The sequence below is a fragment of the Hibiscus syriacus genome, unplaced genomic scaffold, assembly GCF_006381635.1.
Source record: "Hibiscus syriacus cultivar Baekdansim isolate YM2019G1 unplaced genomic scaffold, ASM638163v2 tig00116951_pilon, whole genome shotgun sequence".
Classification (NCBI taxonomy): Eukaryota; Viridiplantae; Streptophyta; class Magnoliopsida; order Malvales; family Malvaceae; genus Hibiscus; species Hibiscus syriacus.
Window position 1 is genome coordinate 5,215,390 of NW_024063482.1, and position 24,683 is coordinate 5,240,072.

General features: G+C 33.5%; 1 protein-coding gene across 5 annotated transcripts; it reads left to right on the plus strand.

Annotated features, from left to right (window-relative positions):
- The first annotated feature begins 2,889 nt into the window (after positions 1 to 2,889).
- LOC120188984 (probable protein phosphatase 2C 51) lies at positions 2,890 to 23,721 on the plus strand. Of its 5 annotated transcripts, none has more exons than XM_039192342.1 (21): positions 2,890 to 3,301; positions 4,977 to 5,235; positions 5,350 to 5,455; positions 5,539 to 5,680; positions 5,927 to 6,188; positions 9,142 to 9,509; positions 10,112 to 10,185; positions 10,510 to 10,654; positions 10,819 to 11,005; positions 11,711 to 11,945; positions 12,058 to 12,552; positions 13,133 to 13,190; positions 14,152 to 14,239; positions 14,969 to 15,043; positions 15,146 to 15,229; positions 15,360 to 15,503; positions 21,439 to 21,511; positions 22,275 to 22,357; positions 22,454 to 22,508; positions 23,233 to 23,307; positions 23,399 to 23,721. In XM_039192342.1, exons 1-20 carry the CDS (start codon positions 3,013 to 3,015, stop codon positions 23,293 to 23,295), a joined length of 3,285 nt encoding a protein of 1,094 aa, XP_039048273.1. In that variant the 5' UTR covers positions 2,890 to 3,012; the 3' UTR covers positions 23,296 to 23,307; positions 23,399 to 23,721. The 5 variants fall into 5 exon arrangements, 4 of the variants coding, with proteins under 4 accessions (XP_039048273.1, XP_039048272.1, XP_039048271.1 ...); XM_039192341.1 differs by having other exon boundaries at positions 23,402 to 23,721; XM_039192340.1 differs by lacking the exon at positions 23,399 to 23,721 and having other exon boundaries at positions 23,233 to 23,387.
- Positions 23,722 to 24,683: the final 962 nt, after the last annotated feature.

Here is a 24,683-nt window from a genome sequence, read left to right on the forward strand (position 1 = left end):
ATATTTTTTATTTTTTTAAATGGCAAACTACACCGTTAAGTCATTAAAATTTAATTGTATTTTTAACTTTGATAAGCAAACTATAAAAAAATTGTAATTTTAGCACTAACATTTTTGAATTTACTCCACCCCTACCCTAAATATTTTCTCCTCTATAAGATTGATTCACATCAACATTGCCACTATGATATGTATTTGCTTCACTAATTGAGCTAAGTCTACTTCTATATGATGAATTTTCATCAACAAAATCACTTCTTAGTATTTACTCCACCAACAAATAAATCTTACTACCAGTTGAATTTCAATCTAGACCTCCATTTTTCACCACCGCACAAACCAATATTGAATTAGATTTGATGGGATAAGCTATGGTTATGTCTGGGAGTTTTGTAATTTAGGGATAACGAAGAAACTATGATTGAATGGGGGAGATGGTGAAATAAGTATCGTGAAAAAGGGGATAAGGAACTACGAAGAAACTATGGTTGATTGAAATTGAACGAGATAAACTATGATTTTATTTAATTAATTTTTTAGTTAAGTGATGTAAATAATAATTTGTTGATAATATTATAATGTTTTTAAATTTTTTGTTTAATTAAAAAAGTCACATGCCACGTATTTTATATAAAAAAAGTAAAACTATTGACTTAAAAACATAAATAAAAAATAGATTAATAGAATAAAAGGGATATTATTGATAATAATAAATATTGAACAAGATTATAAAATTTAGAAACAAATAATGATTAATTTAAGATTAAATAAATTTTAGGGACTATATTGAACAAAAAAGGAAATCTTAATAGCTTGAAATGTCATTTACTAGTTTTATTAAAATTATATTTTTTGTCAGGGATGTCATGTAGTTCAATCTGATTCGACTATTTTTTTTAATCTAAAAGAGTCTATATGATAATTCGATAATAAAATTAATTGTTTAAAAAATCAAATATTTTAAAAAATTAAGAGACAAAGTAACAAATAGAAGTTGATTAAACTCTTAAAAATAAGTTAATCCATTCAGTTTTATACTTAAATTATCAGATTTATTTCATTTTAACACTTAAACTTTAATTTATTTCAAAATAATACCTAATGTTTATTTTTTATTTTATTTTAGTATCATGTTATGAAAAATTTAACGGAAATATTGCACGTGACATTTTCTATGAGTAAATTACATCATCCATCAGTTAATTATCTTCTCACTCTTATTTTGGTTACTAAAGTTTAAATTTTTTTAATTTAACTACTCAACTTTTAAATTGCTTATGTTTTAATAACTTTAATTTATTTTATTAATAATTTTTGTGACGTGACATTTATTATTATTATTTATTAATATATAATTAAAATAAAAAATGAAATTTGAAAGTTAGAGTGATTAAATTATGAGTAATTTGAAAGTTATGTAATTAAATTTAAAAAAATTAAACTTCAATGATCAAAATAGGAGTGAGAAGATAGTTGAGTGATGAATGAAAGTCTAAGTACTAAAAATGTAGTTTACCCAAAAACTATGAAGCCATAGTATCAGATATTTATGAGTAAACTACACAACAGGTCATCCAGCTATTAGCATGTATCTATTTTAGTTACTAAACTACTTTTTTCAACTTATTAGTTTTCAATTTTATAAAATTGATCAGTTATTAACTCATTGGTGAAATTGATTATGCTTTTTATTTTTAATTAACATAATAGTAATTTTAATATTCATCGTTTGTATATTCTATCAATTTAAATTTAATTATAAATTAATAAATTTAACTCTTCATATATATAATCATATTAATTTAAATTTAATTATATATAAATTAAAAAAATTAATTGTTCATATTTATAAACTCTAGTAATTTTATCTTAATTCTAAAGCTAAGAGGAAAATATATTTGACTATCTATAACTATTAAAAAATCCAAAAGACTATTCATAATTTAACAACGGACCATAATTTATAATCATTGATTACTGTACACGATAAATATGACGTAAAATCAATTAGAAAAATCATTTCCATATTGAAAACATGAATATTGAGTCAAATTCTATAAAATATGCTTCAAGCAACATGAATGATGATATAGTTTCAGATTATTTTTGGCAATCCAAAAATACATATTTAAATAGAAATAAACTAAAATAAATTTAATTTTACATAAATTTAGGTTTGTAAAACAATTTTATACCCAAACCAACAAGTTATTTTATATATGAAATAAACCTTTTTATCTTTTCAAAATAACTTTTAACAATAATTTCAAACAATTAAATTTTAAATTATTTTTTTTTTAAATATGTGGGTAAAGTACACAAATGGTCTCCCGACTATAAGATAATGCTTTGTTAAATCATTCAATTATTCAAAGTTACAAATCGATCATTCGACTATAAGGTGTTGCTTTGTTTTGTCCCTCAATTATTAAAAGTTATAAAATAGTCACATGACTATTCATATGTTCAAAACTCATGTTTTTTCGTTAAAAAATTGATATCACTCTAAGTTGGACTTTAAACTGTTGATTGAGATATAATAAAATCTTATCCCAGAATCTCAAACAACTTTCATACCTCAGTTAACATATTAACATCTAGTTCAGACAACCGTCAAATTTTTAACGAAAAAGGATGTGTTTGGAATATGTGAATAGTCGAATGACCATTTTATAATTTTTAATAGTCGAGGGACTCAACAAAGCAGGACCCTATAGTCAAACGATAATTTTATAACTTTTTAATAGTCGAAGGACTCAATAAAATATGATCCCATGTTTGGGGGACCATCTATGTGATTTACCCAAAATATTTTTTACTACTCCAAAATAATAGTGTATAGCAGTCTTGAAAATTTCAACTAAAATAGAAACACGCGGTTAATGATCATTAGTGTAATTTAATACTCGAAGAGCGCTAGGCTTCAATTCCTTTCTTTCCTTCTCCTCTCGAATTTCTTCAACTGTTCATTTTCGCGGTTTTATGAAGGAATATCAGAGATTCGGTTAATTCATGATGTCGCTGCAGCAATCGTTGCTTGCCGTTTTAGGATTCCTGGTGTTCTCCCCGAGAAGTTCTGGTGGAGAATCTTCCACTTGTTTGACGGTGTACAAAGACGGCGGTGCACCCGCGGTGTTCCAATCTCCTAAATGTCCTCGCTGGAAGATTCCCGATCACGGTTCTGGTAAACGCGCCGCCACTCCCGCGATGGGACATTGCCAATCGGCTATGCTTCAGGGTCGAAGGGAGCACATGGAAGATCGCACTCTCTGCATGCTCGATCTCCACATTCCCTTCCCGAGTATCTCTCTTTCTTACTTTCTGTTTATATTTGCGCTGCGTCGTGGTTTTTTTGTTTTTATTAAGATGTGTTCATTGGGAAATTGTTTTTACGACTAAAATTGATTAACTAGAGTTTAAGAAATGGAAAGGATAAATTTATGTTCCAATTTCGAATTGATAATGAGACTCTAGGTTTTTTTTATGTTATTCTTATTAAAAAACCTTATTAATTTGGTAAAAAGAATCCTAGATAGGGATTTTTTTGATAGAAAGAGTGCCTAAAAATTTATTAATATCAGAATAATACAAAGCCATATCCTAAGAAGCTTCTGTTACAACATAAGACTTAAAAACCCAACAAATAACATAAATAACCAACTCCATAGCAGAACAACCTAACCCATACCCTATTAATCATCCTATACCTTCTTTAGCTAATAAATCCTCTTTCCAATTAGCAGTTTTCAAAATATGCCTAACAATTACATCTTTACTCTCCACTAAAGCAACAATGTCTTTCACCAATGACTGAAACATAGGAGTACATAAAATCGGATTTTTAATCCATTTCAAAGCAGTAAGGGAATCCGATTCAAGGATGACCCTTAGAGATGAAACCAAAGCTTTCTCCTCCATAAACAACAACCCTCTTTTGATAGCCAATAACTCTGCAAGAATCGGAAGACCCCCCAATCCTCTCAGAAAATGAACCATGTTGCAGCCCTTCAGAATCCCTTATCAAGCCACCTATGCCTCCTTTATCCCACTCCTTAGACATCGCACCATCCACATTTAATTTAACAAAACCTGAGGGGGGAGGAATCCAGCAAGAGGAAGAAATACAACCCCTCTTCCTTCTTACCACCAAATCAGCTAGTCTAACATCACCCACAAGAGAATCGAAGTGGATCTGCACATCTCTGAACCTCGCGACAAACCATGATACAATTCTAAAACAAACAAGGAAGAACAATAACAGACCATCCACCTTTCCTTTCCCAAAATTAATTTCATTTCTACATTTCCAAACCGACCACAACACCGCCCTAGGGATGAACTTCCAAATGGTGGAGTTCGGAACTAAATCATCTCAAACAATAATGAAATCCAACAGAGTCTGAGGAGCCACAAAAGAGACATTCCAAGATGACAAGAATCTGCTCCACAAACCCCTTACAACCTCACAATGTACAAATAGATGAGAAACCGACTCCACACACTTACCACACAACGGACAAGAAGAGTCTTCAATCCCTATTACTCCTCGCTTTATCAATTCCTCTCTAACTGCCACTCTCTGATGAGCAGCCTGCCAGACAAAAGTTTCAACCTGTGGAGGAGCAACCCCTGCCCGTACAATGCTGTCCCAAGTACCTTCATCTTCCTCATTCCCAGCCCAATGAAGTTTTGTCATAAATGCTAAGCTCTATTCTAATGATTGTAATCTATTTAGTGTCCGATGATATTAACTCGTAGAAGGTTAAATTGTAAAGTGGAGAGATACCATGCTTAACTAGACTACTAATGTCAAAGTTTAATTCTGACTTTTTGTTCTTATGGAGGCAATTTTGTTCCAAAAGGATCTTTCTAAGCAGTTTATGATCTGGTATTTTTCTGATTTTGTGATGGTTGAAGAAGTTTGTACATATCAATGATTTAATAACTTAAGTCTCATGCTCTTTTTTAAAGTGTAGGCAAAATTGGGGTTAAGGAAGTTATAGTCGGAGTTGTTGCAGTTTTTGATGGACATAATGGTGCTGAAGCTAGTGAGATGGCTTCAAAACTTTTACTGGAGTATTTTGCTCTACATACATATTTCCTTTTGGATGCCACTTTTTCCTTTGTATTGAAGAAACAGTCAGGTTGGTTGCCAAATGTAGCAGAACGAGATATTGGTTTCCAAGTGCTTAATTGGGATGAAGTGATTGGAAGGCATGGCTTGAACTTTGAAAGGTGATGCCATATGCGACCAACAAAATTATTTTTCAGTTCCTTGTTTTAGTATAATAGATATAGCTGTTGATTCCCATTGGCGATTCTTAACCCAAAGTATTAATGCTTGCTCAGATTTAAGTTTTCTGTCCCAGAAAATCTTGACGATTCTTTTCACTTGGATATATTGAAGGAAGCTTTGTTAAGGGCAATTCATGACATAGATGCAACATTTTCTAAGGTATCTTAATTAGTTTCTCTTTCGATATTCAGATCTGTTTGCGTTAAACTTTCTTTATTTTGATGTGATTTTAATCCGTGAAGGAAGCATCAAGAAATAACCTTGCCTCGGGTTCAACAGCCACAATTATACTGATAGCAGAGAGACAAATTTTAGTTGCTAATATTGGAGATTCCAAAGCCATCCTGTGCTCCGAAAAATTTCATTCTCCTTCTGAGGCTAAAGGTCAGATGCATCTTTGTTTGTCACTTGAATTGACCTAAAATTTTCCTGGACACAAATATTCTCCATCGCCTAATTAAAGGATATTTTCTCTTCCTCCCTTTAGAAAGTGTTTCTCATTGAGCTTTGTCTACCAAATAATGCCGTTGCATGTCAGAGTTGAGCATTACAGTTAAATTTTTTTCTTCTTTTTAACCATATTGACGACATGGCGACATTCATTTATCTCTTGTAAATTGCATATTGCAGAAACTTTGTTACAATTGTACAGGGAGCAGAGGCGCAAAGGTGTTGTTTCACCTTATAGAAATTCCAACTTTAAACTGGCTGTGTCCAATGGATTGGTACATTATATTGTCAAAGAACTAACTAGGGATCACCACCCTGATCGAGATGATGAAAGGTATCGAGTTGAAGCAGCTGGCGGCTATGTTGTTGATTGGGGTGGCGTATCACGTGTGAATGGTCAGCTGGCGATTTCCCGTTCTATTGGTGATGTATCATATAAAAGGTGATGCTCTAAATTGGAAGTCAGTTTCTGCCGAGAGTTCATCTAGCTTACCTCCATTTATCTTGTTTCTTTGACTGTAGCCTCCTGAAATTTTGATATTATGATTTGCATGGCATGATTCAGAATTTTTTTTTTGATAGGAATAGGAGGCCTCATTAAAAACCTCCCTCTTAGTTGGCTCTTGTGAAAGAGGCAACTAGCGGAAGGAGGAAAAGTGTACCTCATTTTATTAATAACCCATAATTACATAAGATACAACTTACATAATAAACTTCCCTAGATAAAATACATAACACTACAACAACAGAACACAACACCTCAACCAATCCCCTCTTTTGCTAACTTGTCTGCTTCCCAATTACAACTCCTTGGAATCCAATTAATAATAAAACCCCTAGCAGATACATAGGCCCCAATTTCCTCAACCAAAGAGCTACAGAACGTTGGGGCAAAAATAGGTATCAAGATCCAATCCACTGCTTTCCTGCAATCACTCTCGAGGATAAGTCTTCCCTTCGTTGCCCACTCCGATGAAAGAAATACATCAATTCCCTGCTTAATAGCTTTTAACTCAGCTAACATAGGAGGGCCTGGTCCCACAGCCATAGAGAAAGAGGCTAAAATAGAGCAATTGAAATCTTTCAAAACTCCTCCAATTCCTCCCTGCAGCCCATCCCCTCTCACCGCCCCATCAACATTGAATTTAAAGAAATCATGAGGGGGCGGAGACCAACAAATAACCTTTTTCTTCTTAGATATCTTAGTATGGATTTTGTCCGCAAGCGATGGATCCCCTATTAATAAGTCAACCTGAATGTTAACAAGAGGAAATTTAGCTAAGAACCATTTAACCAGCCTAAATCTGGTTATAAAGAACAGAGATGAGTTATCAAAATTCCAGTTTTCAAATACCACCGAATTCCTCGCTTTCCATAGTGACCATAAAACTACTCCAGGAATAAACTTCCAGATGGTAGAGTACTCCCAAATATAGGACCAAGAACAAAGTAGTGAAACCGGATCTTGGGGCAAAACTGTAGAAATATCCCAAAAATTAATGAATCTATTCCACAGCTCCATTGTAACCGAACAAGATACAAAAAGATGTTGAATTGACTCCTCAAAGTTATGACATAATGGACACTGGACATTTTCCAGATTAACTCCTCTCTTCTTAAGTTCCACTCTAACAGCCACTTTCCTATGAGAAATCTGCCATAGGAAGTTTCCACTCTAGGAGGTACCAAACCAGACCAAACCCACTTCTTCCACTGAAAAGTATCTCCATTTCTGCTTGAAAGAGCAATTCTGCATGACTTAACCGAGAACAAACCATCACCATTCCCCGACCACCCAAGGAAATCATCTACTGATTCAGTCAGGCGAATATTATCAATCAAAAGCATTAATGACATCCACTGATCCAATTCCCAGTCACATAAGTTTCTCCTTAACTGAATATTCCAAATCCAACCATTATTTTCAAAGCACTCAAAAATCTGCCACTTTTCCTTTTTTATTGTTCGATAGAGCGAATATCCTAGGGAACTGACTCTTTAAGGAAGAGCCATTGACCCAATCAGCATTCCAAAATTCAATTGATCTACCATTCCCCACGTGAATCTTCGAATTGGACCTCAAGCACTCCCCTATCCGATCCTCTTTCTCATAATTATTCAAAATACCTCGCCAAATCCAAGTTGCAGACATCTTAGTAACCTTTTTGAAGGGATGGAGTTATGCTCTTAAGTCAATGGATGCTCCATGTTCATAAAAGGTGTTTTATATGTTAAAGCATGTCCAGTGGGGTAGCGTAAAATTAGAAGTGAAAGTAGTTAGGCCTTTTTGGCTTAATGAGGGTGATCTCATGGTATTGTTTTTCCTGGTAGAAATGCATAGATTTGATATGTCCTTCCTCAAGTGTGTGATTGTGATTCCTGATGAAGCATGTCTAGCAGCAGGTTCTGCTTTAATGTCATTCCATACTTGTGATTAGATCTTGGCTCATCTTGCCCTACTTCATGCAGGAGCAAATAAAGAAAGGAGCTCTAACCCCTGCTCTGGGAGTTCGTTGTACTGTTTTTTAGATCATAAAGAATGGTTTGCTTTATCTTAGAAAGCTATTAATATTCATGTATTACTATGAATGGGAAATATTCTGATTTAGCTTGTGCTAACATTTTCATAGTTATGCATGCCTGTGCTTTCTGCTTTACTTCCAATTTTGTTTGTTAAAAAAAAAACTAATCTTGCTTATTATAGTTGGCAGTGGGTCTTACCCTGCTCCATGTGACAACATGTAAAGAAAGGAGCCCCATGATCTTCCCTGGCAGTTATACTGTTTTAAGATAGTATTGAACTGTGTGCTTTTCTTTTTTATTTTCCTAAAAGAATCAAAAAGATCATTTGTTACTAAGAAATCGGAAAGGTTTTAATTTGAAATAAACAAGTATTGATCATTTGGCATCTATTATTTAGATAGTACTAACATTTTCTAAATTTGTGTTTGTGCTTTCTGTTTTACTTTTACATTCATTTGTCTTTTCAATAAAAAAAAAGTTCAATTTTCCATCTTGCTTATTGTGATTGGATCTCATACTGCTTCATGTGGGGCAGATAAGGAAACGAGCTATGCCCTCTTCCCTGGCAGTTTGTCGTACCGTTTATAGATAATATAGAATGGTTTGCTTTATTTAGAAAAAAAGTCTTTTAAAATTCACATATTAATACAAAATATTAAATATTCTGATTGAACTAGGGATAGATTGCTCTTTTAGTATCTATTATTTATCTGGTACAAGCATTTTCTAAGTTATCTGTCAGTGCTTTCTTCTCTACTTCTACGTTCTGTTTGTATTCCAATAAAAAATTTCCATCTTGCTTCTTATATTTTGAAAAGCACTTTATTTTCAAGAAGTCTACTACTAAAATTATTCTGTGCATGATTCTCCAGTTATGGTGTTATTGCTGCACCGGAGGTGACAGATTGGCAATCTCTGACTACTAATGATAGCTATCTGGTGGTTGGCTCTGATGGCATATTTGAAAAGTTGAGCTTGCAGGATGTTTGTGATTTACTATGGGAAGTAAAGAATCATGATACTGTTGGATCAAAATTGTCTTCTTCATGCTCACTCTCACTAGCTGATTGCTTAGTGAATACTGCTTTTGAGAGAGGCAGCATGGACAACATGGCAGCTGTTGTGGTTCCATTAAGATCTGCTTTTTTATCTCAAAACTTACTGACCGAAAGATGTGGAAGAAAAGGGAACAAGGAATTCCCAGCTAATGGACTACAAAAGTTCATATATGAACGATCAGGTAAGTATCTCTTGGTTGACTTTATTGTGAATGTTTTTTAATGAAATGGGCATTGATTGAATTCACTTGTAATTGTACGAAATTTAACATACGGAAGTTTAATAAATTTGACCATCACTGATTGGTTCAAGATAGAACTAACTTGTCTCAAATTTTGTGTTCTTTTTTTTTTTTTAGCTTTATGTTGCACAAATCATTTTAAGCTGAGAGCCATATGTTTGTTTGAAATAGCCATCGTCATTGGTTGAGAAAATTTCATTGTAACACTATAATCTTTCTTTGCATTTGTTGTTTACTTATGTCCTTCTCAAGTTGCACACTTACTAATGTTCCAGGTCTTATATTCATGCCAGTTTCCATTGCATCAGTGTAACATGGGCATGCATGCTCCCATTCAAGTGCATTTGTCATGTCTTGAAAAATGTTGTTTATGTGCTATATTGTGTGGCATCTTTAGCTGTAGGTTGTAGTTTGATGATGCATCTTGGTTATTTGAATTTATTATTTAAGATTTTTGCTAATTTTTTAAATAATGATTTCAAATTTTTTAAATAATGATTTCAAATTTTTGATAGGAGTGTTTCGTTTTCCATCTTGATCAGGTGATGAAACTAGTTCTGACCTACTGCAGTTGGAACATTCTCATCTAATCACTACCAAATTTGACAGGCTATTGGTAAGCCTGATTACTTAATTTAACAGAGCAGAACATTTACAGTCACCCTGTTAGTTGTTGTTATGTCATGTTAGACTTTGAGATGTCGTGTCTTGAAAGATGTTTTCAAATTTCCCTTACAATTTACAAGTTTGGAACTGAAACCAAATTCCCAATTAGTTGTCGTTATGTCATGTTAGACTTTGAGTTGTGCTATGCCTGTGGCATAAAGGAAATTTGCTTTTTAGTTATCGAGTTGATTGAGATGATGGAAAATATTGTAGGAGCTGGCACCCTATTGTAGGAAATTTTTGTGAGATTTTGTTTTTCTGTTTTACCATATAGGTTCAAGGAAAACGTAGCAGTTATGGTTGTTTCTACTTGCATGAGAATCTTGATGATTATGTGGATGATACAATGCAAACTCAAAAGGAAGATCATGTGCATGACCTACCCCAGGCTTTACCTAATGCCTTTGGACAACCCTGTGGTATGTAAAGTTCTATATTTCTTTTTATCCGACTGGCTTGGTTTGTTAGCCCTTTTATCCATTATGGGTTTCCTGTTTGATTCATATTGATGCAGATTGACTTCCTTAACGTTCTTGACCTTAATTGTGTAGAGCATTGCAATAAATTTTCTTTAAATTGTCAGGTGGACCTCTAAATTTGTACAGTGACCGCAGTTTATGCTTAAACTTTGAGATGACCATTGATGGAGCAAACAATAAATGTGCAAATCCTGAGGGCTTCACTAGTTTACTTGGTTTGCTTGAATCCATACCCTTCCATGATACTAGTTCAAGTTATGGGACAGAGGAGTATTCAATGCCAGACTCTAGGTTTATTCTTTTCTTTCCTTAATGCTTTACTAATCCATTTGGCATCACCTTGGTTATTTTCCATGGCATTGTTCCTCTGTCATTGAGTTTAAATGCTTTGATCATCTCCAAAACCTTCATAATCTCCAAGCACCTCCTTGGTTGTGATCTTTGGAAAAATTGCTCCTAATTAATGTAAATATAAGTAAAATAATATAAATATATATTGATATGTTTATATTCATATATATATATATATATATATATCAAAGTATACATCGTTTATTCACAGTTGTGAATTATAATATTGGTTTACATTAAATTAGAGGCATTTTTACGGTTGAAAAAGATGTGGAATATTTCTTTTCTGGATAATATAATGAACCTACTATTTTGTTCATAAGAGGGTGATAGACAAACACCATTGACAGGTTCACTAGACCCTTCATCTGCTAGGGCAATGGGTATCCTAATGTTCCTTAAAATGTTTTAGGAGAACACAAGTGTTGGAATTATAATCCCTTTTTGGCCTATTTCCCTAGAGAGAAAAAATTTGTTCTCTTTAATACAAACATGAGATAAATGTTGAAGTGAACTGCAATTTTTGTATGGTTAAAGTGATTCGGTTTTCTCCGATAAGAAAACAAAGGGTTTTTAAAAAAATGTAAAATGGTGGTTGTTCATTGTCATTTCACTATCATGACACTTGTACTTCTCTTTTATCAGGTATAGACTAAAGAAAAGATTTGGTCGTGGTTCTTATGGAGAGGTATGGTTGTCGTCTAGTTGGAATTGTCATCAAGGTACTGATGCTTCAAGCTGGAGTGAAGAAAACAAGAATACAAACTTCGGTGATATTCATTTTGACACCTGTGGCAGTAGTTCATGTTGTAATACATCTAGTAATGATAGTCATGTTGGTTCTTCCGATGGCAACTTGTTTATTCTAAAACGCATAATGGTAAGTCTTTCTCTTCCCACATCATACAATGCCATTATCTTCGTGATTATCTCTATCTTGTTCGTAACTATGTTGTCTGGATCATCTTATGTTCTTATCTTCCCTATCGCAGGTGGAGAGAGGAACTTCTGTTTATTTAAGTGGTCTACGGGAGAAGTACTTTGGTGAAGTCTTCTTAAATGCCTCTAGAAATCTTGGAAGCTCTCCATCGGCTAAAGTATCAGAACCTTTAGTGGAGGAACCACAATCTGTTTTAGATGACAAATTAGATACAAATTTAGAATTAGGAATCAGTTCAAGTTCTGAAAATATATATCTGAACCAATCTGGATGGCACGGGGCTGCTTCAGAAGAAGGTTTGAATCATATTGCAAGATATGTTGAGTCATTTGAATCGCGGTCTAATGAAATATGGCTTGTATTTCATTATGAGGGTTTGTCACTATCAAAACTTATGTATACCATGGAAGAAGCCATACATAATGCAACTGAAGAAAAGGTTGAAGAAGTAAAACAAGTTCGGGTATTGCGTCCTTCAAAATGGTGGCATTGGTTGAAGACAACAGAAGAAGGACGAGAAGAAATGTGCAATCTTATATGGCAGTTGGTACGTCTTCAGTTACAGATTTCAATTTCAGTTTGAATTGTCACGATTTTGTTCATAACCTACCAACTTAAGAGTGTTACCTTTCATTCAAAATCCTGCAGAAATTTTGAAAACTAAATTGAGAGGATAAAGGAATACCCACTGTAACCTCTAGTTTAAGCCGGCACATATTTTCCTTACATTTTCAAAAGATTTATTCAGTTCTCTTCCTTTTTCATTTTTTAAATTCTTTTCTAGCTCCCATATTTCTGATTCTTTTTCCTTCATTTAAACAAGAGGAGGTCAAGTTCTCTCTCTTTCTTCTTTTGTCACAGACTTTGGTCGAGTCTTAGGATCCTAGAATCCTTCTACTTATTCCAAACACTTTTGGCTATACCCTCATATACTAGCTTGACTTAGTAAGCAGTGCTGTAATTCAATTTTTTACGAACTTGTATGAAATTTCAGCTTAGTAACATATTGTGGTTTCTATTTGTTTTTTTCTAGAAGTTTCTCATGTTCCAAATAATATATTGTATCTATTTTCATCATCTTGTTTTAACCGCTTTCTTTTAAATGTTTTCACTTTTCATTTGCTCAGTTGGTAGCACTAAAGTCCTGTCATGATCGCAATATTACCCACAGGGATATCAAACCTGGTGAGGATGGAAATGCCTTCTACATAGTATTGTTTATGCTGTGTTAATTTTTTAAAATAAAAACTTGGGATTTGTCTAAATATATCTATTGACTGCCTTTGCTAGTCCAAACTTTACTATTGCTTAGATGCTTGTATTTGGGTAATCCCTATTATACACTCAGCTCTTGGGTTTCCTGTTGAACTTGCTACATAAGTAAAATTGTACCTCAGTTTGATGGTTTGCTTTTAAAGTAGTCTATTATGTTAGGGTCTACCATTATTATTTGTGTGTGGTGTAGGTTAGGAGTATGATTCTATGGTGTGTGTGCTACTTAAGGGATTGGGGTTCTGGTAAGAGCTGTGCATGTGAGTGGCATTGCTCTTGACAAATAGACTACCAGCCTGGTGGATTGGGGATGGGAGGGATTTGATACGTTGGGAGCACTATAAAATTTTACTTTTTCTTTTCTGCTATTATTTTGTATCGATACAGCTACAATAATTTTTTATTTATCAACTTGATAATTCTCATATTGGAAGCACGAGGAATCCATCCTTCCTGGATTTGTATTTAACAATAAGTAAATGAATTTTGCTAAATTAGCCTAAAGATCCTATCAACTTTTGTGAATGCTATGATTTTGTTAAAGAAATAGCATATGGAATCATGTGCCTTATAAATTCCACTATTTGTTTGTCTTTGTAAGCCTATAAGTATTGGGTTCATAGTTAAATACCGTCAGAAAACTTTTAGGAGTTGCCTTGTCAAATATTCTATATCTGTATCTGCAATTCATAGGGATAGTTGATACATAATGATCCCTTTGTTTCTTTAGTTTTCCTATCTTTTAGAAAATTATTCTGACTTTCTGCTAATTTGTATGTTTTTTTTTTTATAAGATTAGAAGGCCTCATTAAAAACCTCCTTCTTGATTAATGGAGCTTGAATTTTGTATGTTTTTCATATTTCCTATTGGAAGAGAACATGGTTATATGCTTTGAGGACCAAAAGACTGGAAGATGCTTGAGAGAAATTCCAAATGGAGATAAGAATTTTACCACTAGAATGTATTGTCCATATCTTATTAATATTGTCTTAAATGTTAATTTGCTTGTCTTTGAAGTTAGTGTGCATGTTTTACACTTTTACTCATTCAATTGTGTATGAAATAGTTGAATCTCCAAAATCCTTATTCCTTAAGGTGTGATGCTTATAGTAAATTGTTTATCCATATTAGAAGTGATCTCCTCATTTCTTTTATTTCATGAAGATTTCTTACTTTTTCAGTCCTTCTGCCAGACCATGCATGCTCAAAGTGAATTTGAGCTATAGCTTATTCCTTTCTTATTCTTGTTAAAGTGCATATGCTGTAATTTTCAGTTGCACTGTGGACATCTTCAAACTTTCTATGTTACTATACATAGTTCCAAACTACTGTCATTTTTTAGACTTCTTGACACTAAGTTATAGTGCTTTGCATGTCAATCAATGAATGAAACTTGTGAGCCAAGTTTGATCTTTGTTTGTATGTGTCTGTCTTTTAGCTTGCATGCACCTATGGTTTGAATACTTTTAGTGAATCTTTTCTAACAAATAATGGCATATGAATTTCAAAAAATGCTGCTACCATTGAAGGCACTAATTTGATATTCTAAAATGTAATTTCAAAATTTACAATTTAGTATTTTAGAATGAATTAACCGGAGAGAATGGTTAGGCCTTGTAAGAAACAGGTGCGTTAAAAACCATCTGAGTAACTGAATGTTATTAATGTTGCTTTTTTCCCCAATTACTAGGCGCATCATTGACTTTGGAAGTTCAATAGATGGGTTTACAATGAAACATTTATATGGAGCAGCTGGACCTTCTAGGTGGGTTTCTCTCTATCTAAGATATTTTTGGTTTTTCCTTATCCATGATTTTGGCACCAAAGAGGAAAAGAACTTGACAGATATTTACTCTTATCTTTCCAGATCTGAGCAAACTCATGATTATAGCCCACCTGAAGCTCTTCTTAATGCTAGTTGGTATCAGGGGCCAACAAGCACTACTCTGAAGTATGTCAAGACCCTTTTCATCATTTTTTTTCTATATCCAAAGTTCTCCTAGACTATGAAATCTATTTCAGATGCTGCAACTTTTATTTTTATTAGATTAGTAGAGTGCCTTATGAAATTATTTTGACAGATATGATATGTGGAGCGTGGGTGTTGTAATTTTAGAGATGATCTTCGGGTCACCAAATGTATTTCATATAAGTGCTTTGACACGTACTCTTCTAGATCATCATCTTGAGGGTTGGAACGAAGGCTTGAAGGAGCTTGCTTATAAGTATGTTTCGGTGCCATATTTCTCTCTCTTAGAAAATGATTAGAAATGATCTTCCTTTTATTCTGCATCTCTAACAAGCTCTCTTTCATATGTTGTAAAGTTATTGTGAGAGCTTTACTCTCTTTACATGGATAAGCCGATTACTTTATTACCCTCATGTCATGTAGTTTACTTGCATCTCTTCTGTAGGATGAATTTGAAAGGATATTAACTACTTGCTAATTTTTGTATCTCCCTTCTTTGTTATTGAGAAGAATAATTTCTTAGTTTTGGTCCTTGTCTTTTTTCTCTGATCATATTTGTCCAGTAAAAGGAAAATTAAACAAAATGACCAAGTTATTTTCGGCATGGGCTTGTTTGCTGGGCCTAATATATTGTTAGTGGAGGAGATTAGTTTATTTTAAACAGTTTATGAAATTGTGCTGTGGTTTGAGCTTCTGTCCCGTTTAAGCTTTAATTGGACTGTTAAACCTTTGTAGTAGATCTGTGTGTGACATAGTGAGGGCTTACAATGTGAGCCTATGAGGTCCAAATTATTGGGATTTCGGAAGTTAATGCTGGCTATATTCTTACTGCAGAAGAACTCTGAAGTGGGGTTTCATTAGATAAATGTGTATATATACACGTGCACACAAGTTAAGTTAGAACTATAAAAAAACAAGAACAAAAGTTCGAAGAAATTTCAGCTTTCTGTGGCTGCATAGAGCGTATACCATACCATCTGAAAATACTCTGATTATGCTGGTTTTCTACTAGATAAGTGGCATGTAGACAACCATAGTAGAAAACCACTATAACAACAAGGTGGAGATTTGAATTTAGTAAAATTTTGGCCTTGAGCCTTTCTTTTCAAGGTTGAGTGTCTCACCTTGTTTATTTTTTTTATAAGAATTGCAGGCCTCGTTAAAAACCTCCTTCTTGATTAAAGGATCTTGTAAAAAAGCTCCTTAATCAGTGGAATGAGGAAAAGAGTGCCTTAAGATTTCATTAACCATAAGAAACATAAGAATACTGTAACACCCCCAACCCGTACCCGACCCGGATCCGAGTATGAGGTGTCACATTGACTTTTCAAACTTTGACTCTTGACAAAATTCAAGAAAATTTAAAACTTTCATTAAAGTAAAAGTGGTTTATTTACATAAATTGACCACAAAAACCAAAATCGATCAGAGCATATTTAACTCAATCAATTAGTACATGCCAACTATATTCAAAATAACCAAAACCATTTAAATCATCTATTTTCTGATCTGAAATTTTGTAAGAAAGATGTTGACATGTCTTACTCTTCTTCTCTTCTCTTATAGCTTCTGTAACCTACGTGTGAAACAATCACACGGTAAGTCTATGACTTAGTGAGGCATAAAAACTTATAATGCACTTTATAACATATATCAATACATGCATGTTCTGTTCTATCATGCTATACCAAATTACATGATTTCCTCATATCATGTAAAATCATATCAGATTAATTAACAATAAATACATACATGCACATAAATCATCATTAGCAGTTTATCATGTAATCACATACTTTTATGCTTAACCTTTTCAATCAAACACTACACACACACAACATCATATCATTTGTATAACATTTATCATATCACTAACATATATTTGTTTATATCTCTTGATTAGCCCATGTACATATGTGAGAACTATAGATATGTGAGTCTATGGAGGTTGTGCACTAATGCTGTCACTACAGCTCATATAAATGTACCGAAGTGCCACGTAGAATTGCACCGTAGTGCCGCGTAGAATTGCACCGTAGTGCCATATAATAATGTCCATAAGGACCACATATCATTCCTTAAGAATCATATACATATACTAGGGATCAAGTATGTGTCTCACAAGACTTCACATATGTTCCAAAGAATATATATATATCCCGAAGGACCGCGTAGACCCTCGACTCTTGGCATGCCAACTATACCCCTAGCTCTCATGACACACAACATAGGCATTGTCATTTATATCATTTCATATTCACACATGCATATTAATTATCTTTTATCACATGTCTGATCTCTTATAATCATGTAATCACATTGCTCATGTCATTTCTTTTAAAATCACATATATCATGTAATACATATAACTTATACACTTTCTCATATGTTCACATGGTTCACATCACATGAATCATATCTTTTCATATAGTTTATGTTTTATTCTCTTATATTCCTATACATGTAATACATATCAGGCATGGTTACACAACTCCTTTCTATATAACTTGCATGTACCTATATTCTTTTTCATATACTCACATAGTCATATAGTATGATATTTCATATAACCTCATGAATCACCTCACATGGATACATACTCAAATACTCATAGTTACATATCACTTAAATTATTCATATTTACCTAATCCATGATCATATAGCTTCTATCACCAAGTCACTTATCTAATCTCTTATTCTCATATGTTCATATTTATCATATAACACATAAGTTTTATTGCATATTTATATCTCATTCCTACATCACTAATTCATAATATAATTTACATCATATCATCTACCTTATTCTGTATTTCCTGGTATGCACTTGCATTACCTAACCTACATTATACTTATAAACCTGAATATATTACTTCTATTATTTCTTTTATATACAATTTAATCTATTTACTTAATTCAATTCCGTACAACTCCTATAATCATTTCATATCACTCCATAGCTTCTATTATACAACTAATGTATCATAATTTTATTTAAGCATATGAATCTTTCTCCTCTATCTTATCTTATATGCTCATAATATCATTGAAGTTCAAGTCTCCTAGTTAATATATTATTTATGTAACCTTTGCTTACTTAGTTCATATCCTTTCTCATAAACTCATTTTTACCATATTCTCATATTATTACTTAAATTATCTCATAGCATGTATTCACGTAGTAATATTTCATTTATATATATGTATATATCAAAGATCTTATCACATAACTTATCTTTTATATTCATATAATTTATTATCATATCATATGGTTTATATCATCATAACATAGCACATATTCACATCAACCATATAATACATATATACAATAACATGTCAACACATATAAATCATACATATATATACTTCTATTTATGAATTCATGCATTTTACTATGGAAAATAGATTTGTCGCAAGTCTTATTTTCATTTAACATCATATAATACTAATATGCACTCACCTGGCCTCACTTGTCCATTCCAATCTCTTATCTTCCCTTTTTATCGATCTTACTTGTCAATGATTCCGGAACTCGTTTAGGCTCTGAATCTACATAATTATACATTTTAAGGCAATTATTAGATACCTACACCTTGTAATTTGATACTAGAAACTTAAACGAACTTATTAAACCAATATTTACAATTTTCCTTTAGGGGGAATCGGTTCCCTCCTGTGGGGGTATCGGTTCCCCCATGACATTCTGGAAATTTTTATTCGCTTGAAAGGGTATCGGTTCCCCTTAAATGGGTATTGATTCCCCTAGCCCAGAATTACATTTTCAGCACGAAAAATACTTCATTTCAACTTAAACACTTCCTATTTCAACCTCTTTTATATACTAAACTCAAACACACATACTTAAACCCATTTGTACTCATTTATCCCATCTTAATTCTCAAAAACCTTTCCTCTTATGAAATTCAGTAATCATACTCAAATTTCAACATGTTCTAAATTCCTTTCTATCACTCCAAATCTCTTAATTTAACTATTGACAAGTCAAATTTAACTTCAAATTCTACTTATCAATTCTTTTCCAAAATTTCATATAAAAACTTCAAATCTTTAATCTCTCTTAACCCCTCCATTCTTTGATTTTACCGTAACCCAAGCTTTCCTTAAGTTTATCCATCAACTAAAGATCAAAACCAAACTTAAAATTCAAATAATAATCAACTAATAAAACTCTCACCTTTGCCTTGCTCTCCCAAGTATGAAGAAGAAGAAAGGAGAAGAGAACTCTGGATGTTTCTCACATTTCTCACGTTTATATTACTCAAAAAGAGAGGATAAAAATCTTTCCTACGAAAAGACTATTTTACCCCTTTAGTTAATCCATCTTTACTATTTAATCCAAAATCCTTTACTTAAGTCCCTGAACTTTTAGCTTATTTCAGAATTGAGCACAAAGTTTCCAAATTTTACATTTTAGTCACTGACCCGGTTTTTGGGATGTTACCAATACAACCAGGTCGCCACCCCCAACATAAGCAAACAACAAAAAACAACAGAAAAAACCCTACACGACAACACTAATACAGCTAAAACCTTCTAAGCTACAACAGTCACAAAAATGATTGACCAACCTTAACACATGAACATATCCCGAAAACCAACACAAAAACAAACCAGAAGCCGAATATCACAGCTGTCTCAATCCATAAAAGACAAAATCAAAAACAAAATCCTGAACTTCCGCACGAACAGATAACCAGAAACAGCATCCGCATAAAAGACAAAATCAAAAACAAAATCCTGAACTTCCACACGAACAGAGTACAAGAATCAGCTTCCGCCTTAAACGCCTCTTCTTGCTCGACTTGTTGACAGTAACCATCCGAATTACCAACTTCATACAGATAAAAAGAAAAGAATCTCCTGAAAGTTCCAAAACATCCACTGCCTTAACCTTCCTATGAGGACTCATGCTTCGACTTTAACGAGGCTTCCTTTTTTGAGCCGCAAATTTCACTTGAAAATTTCTGAGAGAACTTTTTTTTTTTGATAGGAATAGGAGGTCTCATTAAAAACCTCCCTCTTAGTGGACCTTATCCGTAAGGTAAGGCCCAACTAGCGGAAGGAGGAAAAGAGTACCTCAATTTATTAATGAAAGCTAAGTTACATAAGACTTAAAAACACTTTTACATACAACATAAGACCTCACACACTCCTCTAGCTTCTAGGCTCAGAAACAGATACCAACTGAAACAACCAAAAAATCACCCGATCCCCTCTTTTGCTAGCTTGTCAGCCTCACAATTACAAGACCTTGGAATCCACCTGACAATAAAATTTCTAAAAGAAACAATAGATACAATTTCCTTAACAAAATTTGAAAGGGAAGGAGGAACCAAAGCTTGATCTTTGATCCAATCCACGACCAGCTTACAATCACATTCAATAATGAGTCTGCCCTTGAACAACCATTCTGAAGAAACAAAGATATCAATGCCTCTCCTCCACAGCTCTTTGTTTCTGACGCCCATCCAACAAGGGAACACGTCCATCCAACATGGGGGAATGAAAAGTATATTCCTCACAAGCACGTGCAGGCTCACACCTTTTCCTGCTGTCTTCTGCCCCTCTCTTATTGTGAACCAGCACTTCCTCGTGTACCCCACTAACACTCTCCAAAGCCTGAAAATTACCACCACTTTGATAGACATGCTCCTGCACAGCTGCCCCACTAACCAAATCCACCTTCTTGGTCTCCGAGAACCTTTTAGAATTGAATAAAAACTTAGACTGCCGTAAGCCACCATTTCTTTTAGAAGACAAACGCCTACCACTAACATCAAGAAACGTGTGCTGCTCAACTTGTGAATGCGCATTATCAACTCTAGAATCACCTTGTTTATTTTCTCATAATCCATGTTACCGGGTAAAAGTTATCTAGGGGTGGTTGGAAGCCGTCCGATTATTGTTGCTATTAGTCACGAGTTGATTTGAGGGGGTGTAGGGAAAAACTATTTAATTATTGTTGTTAGTCACAAGTTGATTAGAGGAGGCTTAGGGTGATCTATTTATGCAACTAAACTGTTTATTTGAAACTGCCGACAAGTTTTATGCTGAAACATATCAATCTGGGCATTTTATGTTTGTAAGTGGACACATAAAATAATAGAGCATGTTTTACTTGGAAGATATGGTGTCTAATATCCTTATAATTCCTTAAGTCTTGGTTTCAGGCTTAGATCATTCATGGAATTGTGCATCCTAATCACCGGGAGTTCCTCCAAACATCATCGTGCAATGAACCAAGTAAGTTTCGATCCTCATTGCTAATAGATTCCTCATGTATGCTATTGCAAGAACATGCAGTGTAATATTGCACAGTAGTATATTTGGTTGATGTTATTTCTTTAGTCACCATTGCCCCATGGTTTGACTTTTCTATGTAGTGTAGGCCATGAATTGAGTAGAAGCCAATTTCTATGATTGACAATTTGGTTACGTGATGTGCTGATCACCAATAGGGCCAGTGAGAGTTTGCTTGTAGCAAGTGACACAAAACTTTAAATTGAGTTGTGTCAAAAATCAGATTTGTTCAAAACTGATGTGAAGAGCAGAAAAAAAAATCAATTTTAACGAATTAAATCTATCTCATTGCTGTATAACAAAAATTGATGGAGGGATTTGCATCGACAAGGAAAGACAAAATGTCTGATGGTTTTATTCTATTTTTGAATTTTTCCAGAGAAGTTCCAAATATTTCTATGTACCTATACTAGTACATTTAGTTTACTGATATATTCTATAACCTAACTATTTAACATCACTGCACAAAAGACTAATCCAAATATTGAATCTTTTACGTTGTCTAATAGAGGCTTATATTTGCATACTGAATGTGCTACTTCTGATGGTATGCATCCTTCATTTCTTCTTTAAAAAGGTTGCTTGTTAAGACGAACAATGCTTGTTAAAAAGGATGATGCTCTGTGAATGCCTTTATTCATGTTCGTATCCCTATTGTGAAATTGATTTCCTATGTTTAGTATTTTTACCATTTCATTCGATATAGGGTGGCATGTCACCTGCTTCCTGGAAATGCTCTGAAGAATTTTTCTCCCGTCAAATAAGGAGTAGAGACCCTCTTAAACTTGGGTAGGTTCTTGCCTTCTATAATATATTATTATCATATTTCACATCATTTCTTACTGCTATTTACCGCCTGTATTTTTTTCTTGAAATTTTGTGCAGATTTCCAAATGTTTGGGCTTTGCGGTTAGTGCGTGACCTGTTACGTTGGGACCCTGTAAGTTTTCATATTTACACCTTCGCGGGGGGGGGGGGATTCTTGATGTGTTGTTTTTGAAAATCTGATGACGGAGTATGTTAATATATATGAAATTTTAGTTTGTTATTTCTCGTGATTATACTTCTAGGCATGGGGAACTACACAAATGTTTTATTTCCTTTTAACATTCTTATCTAATCATTTTAGATTACATAAAAGCATGTCTTAGTTTGCTTTGATATTAAAAATTAATAAATTGAGCCCAACCGTTCTGAACCTGAACAATTGTAGTGTGAAACCATAATTACTCATGTCAAACCTGTATTAACATGATATCAAAATGGTCCAAATTCAAAATGATCTAATTCCAGACTAAACCTGAAATGAATATTTAAAACTAGATTGGGTCTTACCTGATTTGACTCGACTCTACCGTGTTAGTTTTGTTTTATCCAAAATAGGTAGTAGTTAAGCGGTTCTTTCAACCTTCCTCGGAGAGATTTATTTCCATAGATATAACTGTTTCTTAACCTGCGTTTATCCCTTTCTTGAGTTGGTAATGTGTTTAATGATGTATAACATCGAGATCGACGAATGATGTGTCTGTACATCTCATAAAATGTTCTGATGCAATTTATCCTTTCCGTTGATTTTTACTTTTGGCTTACAGACAAAATATTTGTGCAGAATTGATTGTAAAAATGATGTTATGGGGCTTGAAAGTATTTTTTTTGTTTTGTAGGATGATCGATTAAGTGTTGATGATGCTTTGAGGCATCCGTATTTCCAACCTCACAAACGTTAGAAGTACACAAAGGTGAACCATTTTTCTCAAAGTTAAAAGATTGTTCTTAGAAAGTTAACACTGTTGTCACATTATTTAGTTATGTTTGCTTCCGATTTCCTAGGTTGTTACCTAATACGGGAATTTCAAGAAAGCTGAAAGTTCGATTTTTTGAAAGTCACTGTGATGAATATATTGAAGTTGGATTGAAGGCGGATTCATTTTGAAGTTTCCGTTTTCCTGCAACACAGAACGCCAGGTACTGGTAGTCTGCTACCATTACATCAAGGCTGATACTATCATACCCCTGCTTAACCGATGACTGCAAGGTATGCTGAATATCTTGTGAAAAGGAGTGTAAAAAATTGTGAAACGCAGGCATTGATATCCCAGTTTTAGCCCTAGTAATAGAGTATATAAACATCAACTTTGTATGAGGTGTAGACTGGGATGGACTGAGGGGAAGCGGGTGGGCGTCCCCTGAAAATTTCATATTCATATATATTTTCTTTCTATTTCTATTAAAAATTTATTTTCGCCCCTTAAAATTTTATAAGTTTGTCCTCTTTAACGTAAAATCTTGCGTCCGTCCCTTGGTGTAGAGTTGCATCTTAAGGATACTATTCGGGTTATGCATAGAGGAATTATTCCTAATATATTTATGTAATGAGAGAGAAAAGTGAGATCCAGTCCCATTAGTGTTAAGCTAAACTAATTTTACGCACCTGGATAACTTTTTTAAAGATCCAACCATACTGTTTCATGGTCTATTGATGCCAGTAAATATTTGTCGAAATGTAACATTTGTTATTTTGTGATATGACGGTATCGATCCTCGTAGAATTTTGCTACACTTGCAAGGTGTGGCCCTCTCTGTTGAACTGGAGCACTGCCCGACCGCTGCGGAACATGCAGGCCATTGTTATACATCATTCGATCATCCTTTTTTTTCAAATGCACGGGTTCTTGTTTATGGGTCGATGGAAGACTAAAAGTAATATTTTAAATTTATCTGAAAATTATTATAGATTATGTCGATTCTGTTTGAAAATTAATTATACAATCGATTAACTTAATCATTTTAATCGAGACTAGTACTAAATGTACCAATGACCTTGGCTTAACTAATACATTATACGCATATTTTTAGGGTAGATTATGCATTTAGTACCACAATTATCATTTTTATTTTGTCTTGATTTTTTATTATTATTTTAAATTATATTTAACATTTAATTCTGATTTTAATCATTTGTTGTTAAAAAGTTAACAATAATATTGATGTTCATAACAAAGTCATGTCATTAATAAGAAAATAACAAAAATATTATGGTAGTTGTTATGTTATTTTTTAACGTGTGATCAAAATAAATTTAAAATATATTATCCTATATATTTTGAAAAAAAAT